Below are 13,972 nucleotides of genomic sequence, written 5' to 3'. Positions count from 1 at the left end.
CTCGAGGGTAGGGCTAGGATTTAGAGAGACCTAGACCAAGTGGAGGGTTGGGTCAAAAGGAACCTCATGAGGTTCAACAAGGACAAGTGCAAAGTCCTGCGCTTAGGACAGAACAATCCCATGCACCGGGACAGGCTGGGGACCAATTGGCTAAGCAGCGGCTCTGCAGAAAAGGACCTGGGGGTTACAGTGGACAGTAAGCTGCATATGAGACAACAGTGTGCCCTTGTTGTGAAGAAGGCTAATGGCATACTAGGATGCATTGGTAGGAGCTCTGCCAGCAGATCAGGGGAAGTGATTCTTCCCCTCTGTTCAGCACTGGTGAAGCCACATCTGGAGTCCTGTGTTCAGTTTCGAGCCCCCCACTATAGGAAGGATGTGGGCTCCCTCTGTTGGTGAGTCGGGAACAGCAATGGTTAGGGGGTTGGGGCACAAAAGCACCAACCCACTGCTAGCAGGTCAGCCTGCTAGCTCCACACTAAAGTACCTTCATGCCCCAGCCAGCCCCTCTATACCATATTGAGCCAGGTTGGAGCAGCCCCAGACTGGCAGGCTGATGTCCCCAGGCTCCTTGCAACCAGGGCTGCTCTGACCTGGCTCGGTGTGCTGTAGTCCTGGATGCATGTGTGAGTGCAGTGCCCAAAAGCAATAAACTGTGGTACAAACTGTGCTGGAGTTTATTAAGTTGAATTAGCAGCACATGTAGACATGCCCTATGTTATTCAGAGAAGGGTCTGGGCATCTTGGTGGATTACAGACTCAATAAGAGTCTGCAGGATGATGTAGCTGCACAAAGGCAAATGTGGTTTTGAGATGCATCAATAGTAGCATTTGGTGAAGGATACAGAAGAAGATAGTGCCTCTCTACTCAGCACCGGTTAGGCCTCATCTAGCGCTCTGCGTGCAGTTTTGGGCTCCACAGTTTGAAAAGGACATGGACAAGTTAGAGTTTAGAGGTGCAGACAAGAATGATAACAGGCTTGGAAGGCAAGTTAAATGAGGAGAGGCTGAAGGAAATTGGTATGTACAGTTTGCAAAAAAGATGCTGAAGGGGGGTTATGATACTGGCTTAAAATATCTGAAGGGCTGCCGTACAGGAAAAATACCTCTTCTCTCTTGCTGTGGAGAGTAGGATGTGGACCAGTGGCTTTAAGTTTCAGCAAAGTAGGTTTATATTAGATATCAGGAAAAAATTCTTCACTGTTAGAACAGGGAGGCAGTGGAACAGGCCTAGGGAAGTTGTGGACTCTTCACTGGAGGTGTTCAAGCAAAGGCTGGACAAACATTGGTTATGGATGATCCAGGAGCACCTATGCCAGGGGTGGCCAACCTGTGGCTCTGGAGCCACATGCGGCTCTTCAGAAGTTAAAATGCATCTCTTTGAATCTTTGCACAAGCACACGGTGACCAGCTTCCAAATGAAGCGCCAGCTGTGAAACTGGAAGTGCTGCTGGAAATGCATTTTCAGTTTTGCCACTAGCTTGGCAATTGGCTGCTGGAGACTGCCACCCTTCCCCCGGTTGGCAGTTGCTGGCTGGGGGACACCCCCCCATTGGTGGTCGGGTGTCCCCCCCAGACTCGGGAGGCACCAGTCACCCATGCTTTGGAAGGATTTGGGGGTAGCTGACAAATATACTGGGGAGAGCATCAGGGGCTAGGCAAACAACTATTCACCAAAGCGCCCCAGGGGAAAACCAGGAGCAATGGTCATAAACTCCTAGAAGGAGGTTTCCAACTGGATATAAGGAAAAACTTCATGGTTCGTGTGACCTGGAATGGAGTCCCTTGGCGATCTTCAAAAAGAGACTGGATGCACACCTTGCTGGGGTTACTTGACCCCAGCAGTGTTTCCTGCCCAGAGCAGGTGGGTGCTGGACCCGATAATCCCATGAGGTCCCTTCCAGCCCTGAAACTTCTGCGTGAATCTGTGCTCCATATAGACACATCTCACACCTTCGTTGTCCAGTTCCCCAGCTCAGAGAAATCGGCCTGCTGCTGCCCCGGACCTAGCTTCCTGCAGCAACAACCAAGCTGGGTATTAGAAACACAGGAAGCTTCCTGGTTGTATTGATCTTTCTCCAAGTTATGGCTTCACGTACCCAAGCTAGAGCGAAGGGCTGTAAACAAGCTGTAAACACTTGTAAAGTTGCTTTCTCGTGGATGTGTCGGGGGAAGCAGCCCAGGATTCTTCTACAGAAATCTTTTTGTTCTGAGATGTGCTCATCCCACTGGCAAAGCGAACCTACCCTCATGTAAAATAAGCAGAACGTGCCTTATGTCAGGAGGAGGCATTTTCCTCTCTGCACACGTTGCACTCCCTGATGTAGGGGTCGTTTCACATTTACGGCTACTTTCTGCTCTCTCATGAACACCTTAATTCCCTGGGTTTCATCCAGGCCTCCAGCTCTTAGCTTAAGTGGATGCATTCTTAATATCACGGTCCTAGTGTCGTCGTCCTGACTTTTGTCCCTTCTTCTTCGCCACAGGATGCTGAAAAAGATCTAAGCTTAATACCATCTGACTCCTTTAAACCAGTTTTGTTCCAGTTTCATATCCAATGTCGTTCCGATCGAGTCTCTTTCACCTCCCAGCTTGTAAGTTCTTCTCTTAGTATCCTGCCAAAATGCAGTGGCACGGTGCTGGAGAACTTAATAGGAGTTCCCAAACGCCCTGCACTGAAATTCAAATTCTGCTACTGAAGCAGTCACTCGCGCCCATTCAGGCCTGACATAAATAAAAGCTATCTGCTCGGAGCCTGACCTTGTCCGCTGAAAGAACACTGCTTACAGGTAAGAAAAATTATTATCTTTCCTCCTCTTTCTTCTTGGCAAACAGTAACTTCTCTTCCAACCCTGGTGGGGAGGGCAGCTTGAAATTTTGAACCTGCACAATTAAGGCTCCAGGAATGTAAATGTCCCAGTTTGCCTTTCACCTGCTCCACCTTTTGGTTATGGATTGACTCTGCATCAGTGCTGGAAAAGAGAGCTTCATCTTTCCTTAATGCACTTAACGAGGTCCCTGTGATCAGGGCCACAGTGCTACATACAGCCCAGATTATTGTTTACGGTACAGAAATGCGTAAATGTGGATTCCTTATGATAACATCAGTTTTTAAGGTCTCGTTACAATTGGATAAATAAAGCCTGTCTGTCTGACATGTTTGTTATCACACTACATTATACTATAGCTTATATGATCTGATGCAGTGAGGAAGCGGCTATGGCCTAATGGGGAAGTGATAGGTTAGAAGTCAGAATCCCTCGCTTCTGTTTCCAGCGATGTGACCCGGTGAAAAGTCACAGTCTCCCAGGATCTGCATTTGCCTACCTATAAAATGGAGTTACTAATATTTACCTACTTCCCATGAGTCTTGTATGGCTGAATGAATTATGAGATCTACGGAGAGCTTTGAGAAACTTGGATGAAGTATGTCAGTGTATAATATTAAGGTATTATAATCTTCCTAAACAGTCTCTAAGGATCCTTAATGAGTGGGACATGTTGATTTCAAAGGAAATCTTTTCTCGGCCCTAAACATTTTCTTTAGAGCCCAAAGTGAAAGCTGTTTCTACCAACTGCCATCTCTGTAACCATCTGGAATATCACATTTTCTGCAGCGCTCCTCTTCTTTATCAGCTGTAACTAAAGCTATAAAATGGGAAGATGTCCCTGGTTTAATTAACACCCCTGTAGTTCAAAAGCTGATCTTAGTAATGAGAGGCAATTACAGCCTTTACTGAGGGACAATCAGGTGGAACAAATCCAACATCCATCTTTGGGAGACACTTGTCCCCCAGGTAATTTGGAAGCTGCTTTTTGTACTAAACTGACAACCTGGCCTGATGCAACAGGTGGATTTGCAATTAATTATAGCAAATTATCTGTTCTATAATCTTAACAATAACGTGTTTCTGTTTTCTAGCAGACCTGTTTTTCTATCCTTGTCCTGCTGCCGGCATCCAGCAGTTTTAAGGAAGGAAGTTAAAGGAGGAGGCCTTGTTAAGTTTTTGAGGACATAGTTGCTCCCTGCCACCCCCTCCCTCCCAACGCTTTTTTTTTTCTAGCTTAGTTTTTTCTTTTTTTTGTTGCAAAGTGCCTGGCATTCAGTAGTGGGCGCTGAGCCAAGTGCATTGATAGGTGCTTGCTTCTGTAGCCAAGTGCAGGGTAATTTACTCCCACCCTCTGCAACAGGGGCCTAACTGCTACTTGTTTTGCATTCAGTGTCCATCGCACTTCCAGCTGACTGAAAACATCAACTTCAAGCTGAAGTTTTGGCTGGTGATGGGCAAATGTTAAAAACATTATCCAGAACATGACCAATGAACCAGCTAAGTTCCACACGAAGTCTTACTTGAAGGCTTAGGTTGGGCATTTATCTTGCACAATTCCTTTGTACTGGAGCAAATTCCACACTCGATTAAATTTAACATGGATAAATATCTACAAGCTGGGGCTTTTATCCAGCCCTCCTGTGCTTGTCCTCAATTGGCAGGGAAAAGGTCTAGATAAGGACAGAGAATCGATCCATCTTGCCCAGTATGCTGTGTCTCCCAGTGGGAGGGAGTGGATGGTGAAAGGGAGAGCAAATTGGGTATGACCAGGGCGTTTTCCACTGTGCCTTTCTCACCTGTAGCCTCCAGCATTTAAGTCTGGGACAGACATTGCACAAACCGGTTTGAGCCAAATCAGGTAAGTCTGATACTACGTTCAACCAGGTTTATTTCAAACCAGTTTCAGCCATTTTCAGACTGGTTTATATGCACTGAACATCTGTTCTGTTGCAGGTTTAAACCAGTTTCTGATCACTTAAACCAGTTTCTGTGTAATATCTGTCCCTAGCCTTAAGGTCTAGGAAGTTCTGATTCAGAGGCTGTATCCCTAACCCCCATGCTCCGTAGCTAATGAATGGAGCACTAGGGGCTACATCTACCATTTAAGACATTGGTTCTCCACCTTTTTAGACTCAGAAGGCACCCCTCGTTAGACTCAAGGTTCCCTCCATAACTTTTGTGAATTGAGCAGCACCCCCTTTCAACAGCTAATTTATTAATTACTGTGCTTACCTCTTTGCAGAGGGGCCAGGCAGCGGGGGCCAGGGAGAGCCTGAGTCTGCCCATATTTGCTTGTCTCCTTGCACTTGCTGTGACACCCTTCAAAGGATCTTACGGTTCCCCATAACCCCAGCTGAGGATCACGGATTTGGGGACGACTTAGAGACAGCTGGTCATCAGACTCCAAACTCCCGAGACTGGAACGTCAGGTCCCTGTACAGTATACGAGGAGAGATGGGCATCTCACGAGAACATGCTGACAAGAACATGCTTTTCTTTAAACAGGGAAACAGCAGAGATCCCCCAGTCCTTCACTAGATCCTTTCTGCATGCAAACGAACATCTGGGTTTTCCTTTTCTACCTACATCGATACTTTCCCTCCCTCCCCCCCACCCTGCAATATCTGCTTCTCTAAAGCCTGGTCATGAATGCTGGTATTAGCCAAGGATTTACGAGTGCCCATTTGGGCAAATGCTCTGGGTGGGAAAAATCTTTGGGATTGATGAGGCGGTTGACTTTCTCTTTGCTAATGATTGCACTAACTCTGAAATGAGAGGGCATGAATAACTCCCCACTGATTCTCTATTCTTTTCATTTCTTTCTCCAGGTTATGGGCATGCCGCCCCGGGGACTGACGCAGGGAAGGCCTTCTGCATGTTTTACGCCGTCCTGGGGATCCCACTGACACTGGTCATGTTCCAGAGCCTGGGCGAGCGCATGAACACCTTTGTCAAGTACCTCCTGAAACGCATCAAAAAGTGCTGCGGGATGAGGAGCACGGAGGTCTCCATGGAAAACATGGTCACTGTGGGTTTCTTCTCCTGCATGGGAACCCTCTGCATTGGAGCGGCAGCCTTTTCCCAATATGAGGAATGGAGCTTTTTCCACGCTTACTATTACTGCTTTATAACATTGACTACGATAGGGTTTGGAGACTATGTGGCCCTGCAGACCAAAGGGGCCCTTCAAAAGAAGCCGCTGTACGTGGCTTTTAGCTTTATGTACATCCTTGTGGGGTTGACAGTCATTGGGGCATTTCTAAATCTGGTTGTTCTCAGGTTCTTAACCATGAACAGTGAGGACGAGAGGCGGGATGCTGAGGAGCGGGCATCCCTGGCGGGGAACCGCAACAGCATGATTATCCACATCCAAGAGGACTCCCAGCACGGTCGGCCGCGGTACAAGGCCGAAGTAACAGACCTTCAATCCGTTTGTTCCTGCATGTGTTACAGGTCCCACGAGTACACCAGCCGGGTGGTGTCCCACCAAAATTCGTTCAGCTCCAAGCTGAACCCTCAGTACTTTCACTCCATCTCTTACAAGATAGAGGAGATCTCACCAAGCACATTAAAAAACAGCCTTTTCCCATCTCCTGTTAGCTCCATCTCACCTGGGTTGCACAGCTTTACAGATAACCACAGGCTGATGAAAAGGCGAAAGTCCATTTAAAGTGATCGGTCTTCTTTTGCTCTCCTTGTTTCCCCCAATTCTTTTTTGGTTCCTTGAGTGAGACGGAGCGAATACAAAGGGAGTATAAAAAGCCAGTCCTCCTCCGAGACTCCGCTCTTGAGCATGAAGCATGGATTATTACTGTTCCAGCAAAGTATGCCTTACATTACCCCCTCGGTGGATTTCAGAGGATTCGAGGTGACGCGAAGTGGGTACCAAATCCAAAGTTGCACACAAAGCTGGGAGCCTTCACGTGCCAGCGGCACTCCTGACCTAATAAACTCTTTTCCTCACAAGCAGGTTGCTGTGTGCGTGCGTGCGTGAGTGTGGGATGTGTGTGCGTGCAATTCCACAACTAGTGCCATGTGACAAAAACTCAAAGCATCAGGTATTAATTTTTCCCCTTGAAGCAATTGTGTTCCAGCCTGCTTTTAACTTTTAGATTGCTTCCAAAGGAATGGGGCGGGCGGCGGGGGGGGAAGGGGAGCCAATTTGTTTTGTTTCTGCCAAGTCGAGCATGCGCCAAAAGCAGTTAATATACCAGGTGTATCATGATAAATTTTTTAATGCTAGATTTTAGATTGTATTAACATAAAAAGAGGCAGGAAAAGATGGGATCATTTTAGCTTGCCAGTTGAAAGGTAACAAAAAATAAAATAAAAAATAAAAATAAAGCATGCACTTTGTAAAACTGGTATGCATTATAAAAACACAAGAAACACTAGCAATGGAATTAATAATCAAAAGCAAATAATATTATTGATTTAACTACATTTTACTTTCACCATTTGCTACTGTTCCAACAATTTGCTGTTCAAGTGGATTTTTTTTTTTTTTAACAAAAACCCGGAAAATTGTTGGAACTATAGAGTGTCTATTTTGTTATTTTCGCTCTTATTTATACAATTTATTATTATTATTATTATGGCTATTATTTTATTTTATTTTATTGTGCAGCAACTACCTGCATGAATAGGATTATATTTTTTGGAATGCTTGGATTAGGATGGGTATAAATAGGTGGATGTATATTTTTTTCTTATATAATAGTGACAGGGCATTCCTTGTTTTGAATAAAAAAATATAAAGATGATTGTCTCTTCAATGCTTTTGATTTGTAAATAATGGAAAGCCTTTGTTGGTCTCAGGAAGAATTCAAGGGACAGTATCTTGTGTTTTGGCCTACTGGGAACCTGCAAGAGTACAATTAGTTTTGGTGTTTTGCTAGGCCAAGAGATAATGTATTTATCTGTAGGGGGCAAGAAACAAGTGTGCTCTGGTGTTTTAAAGGAGACTTTTGGGACTGGACTAAATTAGCCAGGTGGAGTGAAGGATGATGGCACCACCAAGAGAAGCCACTACTTTTGAGATTGTTTGTCACTCAACAATCTGACTAAAACAGAGGCTTTGGGAACCAAATTAGAGGGCTCGGTCCACCTCCCACTGAAGATAATTGGAATTTGTAATGATGTATGCCCGTGGGATGTGTCCCGCTGGGTGTTTTACCTTTGACTCCAATGGGCAGGATCCAGACCCCACTGCACTGCTCTCTCTGAATGGATAATCCCACTTCCAGAGTTCGTTTAGTATTGTCTCCCTCTGCAGAAAGCATTCACTGGTTGGCACAAATCTTCTCTCTTGCTGATTCTGCTGTTTTTACATTCAGTGTAAAAGCAATAATTCCCCACACAGTTTCTAAGTGTACTTGGATGGTATGTTTTCTCAAGTTTTTAGTGCAAACCTCAGTTTCAGATCCGACCTCTGTGTGCTGATGGGGTGTTAACTGCTTTCCAAAGATTTATTTTGTCAGACGCATTAATAGGCAGAAAACAGGAACTGTCCTCTCTGCACTCTTCTCCCTTGCTTTGTACATTTAGTGAAGCCAAGAGGTATAATTCTTCCGTTTTGATATTTGCGTTTTCATTTCCTTCCACACCTTCAAAATCTTTGTATGACTTCCCCATCTGGGAGCTTTATAGCTAGATCATGGTGGCACTGCACAAAAACACTGTAAACCCAACCAAACAAAATCCTTTAATAATCCTCTCCCAATCTGCTGCTCTGCATTCTGCTCCCTGTCCTATCTGCTGCTGTGCTGCCTTTTCCCCTTCTCATAGTTTCATAATTGTTAGGGTCAGAAGGGACCTGAGCAGATCATCGAGTCTGACCCCCTGCCATGGCAGGAAAGAGCGCTGGGGTCAAACGACCCCAGCAAGATGTTCATCCAACCTCCTCTTAAAGACCCCCAGGGTAGGGGCCAGCACCACTTCCCTTGGAAGTTAGTTCCAGATCCTAGCCACCCTGACCATGAAGTAGCGCCTCCTGATGTCTAGTCTGAATCTACCCTCTGCCAGCTTGTGACCGTTATTCCTGGTCACTCCTGGTCATGCTCGGGGGAACAGGGACTCCCCCAGTGCCTGCTGGTCCCCCCTGCCATGTGTCAGATAGAGGCTGCCCATGCGGCTTGTGGCATCCACGCTCTAGTGGACCCTAAGATCTATGAGGATGGCACATGGTTTGACCCAAGTAGATATTTGGAAAGCTGTCTTAATGTTTTTGTTCACTGCTGCTTTGATAACCATGTAGAAATCAGATTTGAAAGGCGAGATCCGCCTGGTCTTTGAGACTCACTGGGCACATCTACATGTGCCATTCTTGTGACACAAGAAATTCCAGCACCTATTGCACCAGAGTTTATTGCTCCTGGGCACTGCATTTACACATGCACTTGGGACTGCAGCATGTTGGATTGGGTCGGAGCAGCCCTGGAGCCCAGGGGGTCAGCCTGCCTGCCCAGAGCTGCTCCAACCTTGCTCAATGTGCTGCAGAGGGGCTGGCTGGGGCATGAGGGTGCTCCTGTGTGGGGCTAGCTGGCAGGCCGCCCCTGTGCTGTTATGTCCCAGTCACCCCCGTCAGCGCCTACATGCAGTAAAGATCACTGCTGTAGGATAGTACTTGTATTTACAAGTACTAACCTACAGCAGAGTTAATGAGTTCCCTGAGGCCTAATACTGCTGCATGTGTAGACATTGAGACTTTACTGCAGAGCTAATTAGGCAGCTCCACAGTAAACATATCATGTAGATGTGCCCGCAGTAACATAAGGCATAAATTTTGCTGATGCCATTCTAAGGGCCTTCAACAGTAGAATTACTTTGCTGCAAAGGAGATCAGAGACTAATATGCACAGATGTAATACTCATGTACATAATATGTGTGTATACTGTATATATTAGAAACTGGGGGGGAGGGGAAACAGGCATTTGGGTTTCCTTAATCTCAAGTATACCAAATTTTTCCTGTGTTTGAGAGGAGGCTCTCATGCAAAAACTGAAGAGACATGTGGTGAGAAACATTTTACAGATTTTTTTTCAATATAATGTTCATTAGCTGTATTTATTTTTACATGTGGAAAATACCTGTCTATTCTCTGCAGATGGAGTGCTCTGGGTGGCTTTGACTTCTAGATGGTTGGAGCTGTAGCATGTTCTAGGTTGTATAGTATGGTATCTCCCACCTGAAATGCGACAAATTCTGCCTAGAAAGAAGGTGCACATTTTAATAAAGAGCAGAGACATAACAATAAGGGTGTGTGGATGGGGTAGTTTTGCTGCCATTCTTGTGTCTCCTCTTAGGCCTTGGTCATCCAGCCCTCGTTATGCTTATGATAATGATGGTATTTAACCACTGGGACAATTTATCAAGGGGCATAGCGAATTCTCCATTACTTGAAGGCTTTACATCCAGATCAGCTGTCCAAATGAAAGATCTGTTATGGAGTTCGTGGGCTTGGTTCAGATACTACAAGTGAATTTTTATGTGGCGTGCTATGCAGAAGTTCAGAGTAGATATTCAACATGTTTTCTTTTAATTTTAAAACTGATTAACTGTGTGTGTGTGCGTGCGTGCGTGTGTGTGTGTGTATGTGTGTGCACACATTTGGGAAAACATTTTCGGGGAAAAATGTCAATGCCTTCATTTTCCCCCCCCTTTCCCTGAAATCTCTATGGATGTGTTGAAAATATTTCTGGCTTCCTTTGTTAAATATGACCTTCATGTTTCTTGTTGTGTTCTTGATGCCAGACCATTAACCAGAACCAAAAAACTCCCTTTTTGTCTGAACACTTGTAGTACAGTTGCTTTGAGGCTATTTCTCTGGAAATGCCAGTGTACACTTAATGGTATACTGATATTGGGTGATGGGAAGAGCTTTAGGTGGTGCAAGCAGGGGGATATTAAAGCAGGCAGTCCCAAAATCAGAGTGAACGTGGAGCTGTGGGTGGTAGAGTGGCTCTGATGTTACTACCTATGTCCAGGGGAAGGGAGCTGAGTCCTGATTGTGTGCGAGTGATTTCCTGGTTGATGCCAGCAGCCGGCACTGCTTCAAGCAGCGTGCACACTACTATGCATGGTAGTGGTGAACTACACGCGTGTCATATCAGCGCTGAACTGAGAGGAGCTGTGCTGAGTGCTCTTCAGGTGCAGCGCCCATTCAAAATGAGAATGTATGCCAACACAAGGCTTGGCTGGGCCCTAATTGTTTTCCTCTGATTTTAGTCCTTCACTATTAGTTATTCATGTCATATGGCTGGGCAGCTAACTGACATGCTGTTGTTTCCATTCCCCCCCCATTCATTGGTTAAATGAAATGTTTGTAAACTGGATGGGCAGGAGAATCCAAGATATATCATGACGGCCACCCGTATGCTTCCTACGGAAACCCATGCTTGTCCATCTTTGGGTGTGGAAACCACATCCCTTGGGCTTTGTGGAACTGGAATAGGGTGAATACAATCATGCATAAAAAGACCAAATCCTCTTTGCCTTACTCCCATGAGGATTTTTATATATTTCAGCCAGATGCTTCATGAGTAAAATGAACAAAATGCAGTGCCCAAAGAGCCCCAATTAGCTGGAAAAAGGCAAGAGTATCTAATATGTCTTCTCCATTTCTGACTCTTACAATTCCATATATTTACTCTTTCTTTCCCCCCATATCAATCTATTTGTATGAATGCATTTGTTTTTCCATGTTTTAATCCACTTTAGATGTTATCTCACTGAAAAACAAGACTGCTGGCTTTATGCTCCCTCCCTTCAAATCCCTACCTTTGAAGCTCTAACTGGGTAGAAGCACCAAGTACTAGAGTTAGTTATCATTAAGATATCAGACCACCCACAATACCTGAACGGTGTCTCTACAATATATGGAAATGTGCACTGCCTCGTTTTCAGGTGTCTCTTCTCCGCCTGTCCTCATTAGTAAGCGTTAGAAATAATAATAATCGCATTGGTCTATTTATGTCACAACAACGTGCTTTTCATCAAAAACAACACAAATATAGCTCCCCACAGTCAACTTTGATTCTGTAACAGCTCTGTTACCTTATTACATATTATCATCAAAGGGAAAAAATCAGTTTGATCAGTGCAGGGCTAAAATAGCTTTGGCTGAGCATGCTGTGCTATGGAAATGAGAAGGAAAACTCAATAGAAAATGCGGGAGTAACTCTACACTTAGTCTTTATTACTGTGTAAGGAGTATGCTGATTGATCTAACTGGGGCTGCTTTGCTAGATCTGTGTGTGTAAGATTTGCAGAGATTTCTGCAATACAGAGTCTTTAATTAGACTGCTCTGGAAGACAAATTTGGATGTTACTGCAAGGCTCCAAAATAGCTTCTTGGTTATTAAGAAATAGCAAAGATGAGTATTGAAACTAAGCAATGGGTTTTTTTTCTGCCTGGACTCCTCTATAACAGTTCATTTAGAGCAAAATCAGTAAGAAAAAGGAACGTGACCAAGTTAATCTACTGTATTGTAGGTCATCTCATTACTTATTCTACTGCTCCAATTGAAAGAACACCTGGACAGTACCCAAGAATCCAGTCCCATCCAGGTAATTTATCTTTCTTTCTGCCAGATTTGAAAGCTGTTTTTTCCCCTAAGCATGTATATAAAAAAGGGATCATTAGTTGGTAAAAGGTTGAAAGGACAATCAGTGGAACTATAGTTGGAGAGCGGAAAGATTCCTAAATGATTGCGTTCATGGAGGCGAGGAAGAGGAGAGTTTTGGTGGTATCACCGAGGGTTGAGGTTTGTGGCCTGATTCTACTTTCTCTTATATTCTTATTAATATCAGGATCTAATTAAGACAACCATTTAAAGCCTTTATGGGGAAGCCAGAACAGAGAGCTGTGTCCGTTATACTAAGGTTATGGACTTTGTAATGCATATTTTAATAAGACACTATTACTAACTGGAAAATTAAAATCACAGCCACGGTGTTACTAATTTGACCAAATAAGGCCGTATAATGTCCCCAGAACCAGAAAAGAAAGATTGGCCTGTCTTTCTAGCCAGCCTGTCATCTAACTTTAACATCAAACTTTATTTTAGGAAACTCAGCAGGATAAATTATATGGAAAGGCTTATCCGCCACAAAGATGCATGGAGAGCAAAATGATTAGGATGATTCGGGGGACAAAGATTGATTACAGATCGAATTCACTTTGCGACTCTTATGCCATTTAATCTGAGCTTGGAAACTGAATTGAAGCCACAAAAACTGATCTTACTCATTGCTGAAATATGATTTGCAATTATTTAAGCTGGAGATGTCCAGGATGGCACAGGAACGTTCCTCTGAATAAGCTGAGGCAAAAATAAATCATGATAATGGAAGTCTTGAACAGAAATATGGTTTCCACATGATATGGGCACGTTGTGGGTCTGAGGACAATGGTTGCATTTTGCCCCACTTGGGTTGGGGCTTAATTCTCTAGCGCGCTTTCTGCCTATTACCTTCTCGAGTTAATGCCCATACCTGATGTAATCGAATTAACTTGAGTGGAAATGAAGGCGACCTGCAGCAGTCTATGTCTGTTAGCACCCAATGTAATATAGCCAACATTATTTCATTTGCTTTTTCTGTTCATAATAACCATGTCTCTATGTTTGGATCTGGGTTTTGAAGCAGGGGGCTTACGGGACGTTTTAAAAGCTGTGCTACTCAGTAGCTCTCTAGAATTATGGAGAAGGAACCTCATAGAGATTCAGGCTCTCCTTGTGGATGGTCATGATCTCTGTAGCTCTCCCAAAGTCCAGAGATTTGTAAAGGTTGAAGATTTTGGCCACTATTTGTTCCACAAGCCCTACTCTGCAATGAATAAATGTTAGTGGTAACCCATGGGTGGGAGTTCAGAGTTTCCAGTCTCCACATTAGTTTTACCTGCACACAGATAAATCTTTATTCATTGAATTAGGAGGTAGATGAAAAGACATGCAGCACTGATCTGTACAATATATTATACTATTACTTATTATTGTTCTGGTACCATTTTCTGTGTTGAAATCACCTAACACACCTAAACTCAATAGGACTCAAGAAAGCCCTGAAGTTGGTCTGAAGCCAATAGGAGTTTTGCCTAAATATATAATTTCCATGGAAACATTGCTCCCTTGTTTTCTCC

The 13,972-nt window shown here is 44.3% G+C and overlaps 1 protein-coding gene across 1 annotated transcript in view; it reads left to right on the top strand.

Annotated features, from left to right (window-relative positions):
- The window catches only part of KCNK9 (potassium two pore domain channel subfamily K member 9), a 117,080-nt gene extending 109,486 nt beyond the window's left edge, over positions 1–7,594 (top strand). Inside the window, exon 2 of the mRNA XM_019553105.1 lies at positions 5,660–7,594. Within this exon, the coding sequence (XP_019408650.1) occupies positions 5,660–6,501 (842 nt within the window). The 3' untranslated portion in view covers positions 6,502–7,594. The remainder of the gene's footprint in view (positions 1–5,659) is intronic.
- Positions 7,595–13,972: the final 6,378 nt, after the last annotated feature.

Source organism: Crocodylus porosus, unplaced genomic scaffold (genome assembly GCF_001723895.1).
Source record: "Crocodylus porosus isolate Cpor-Errol unplaced genomic scaffold, CroPor_comp1, whole genome shotgun sequence".
Classification (NCBI taxonomy): domain Eukaryota; kingdom Metazoa; phylum Chordata; order Crocodylia; family Crocodylidae; genus Crocodylus; species Crocodylus porosus.
This window is presented reverse-complemented; position numbering and strand designations above follow the sequence as displayed.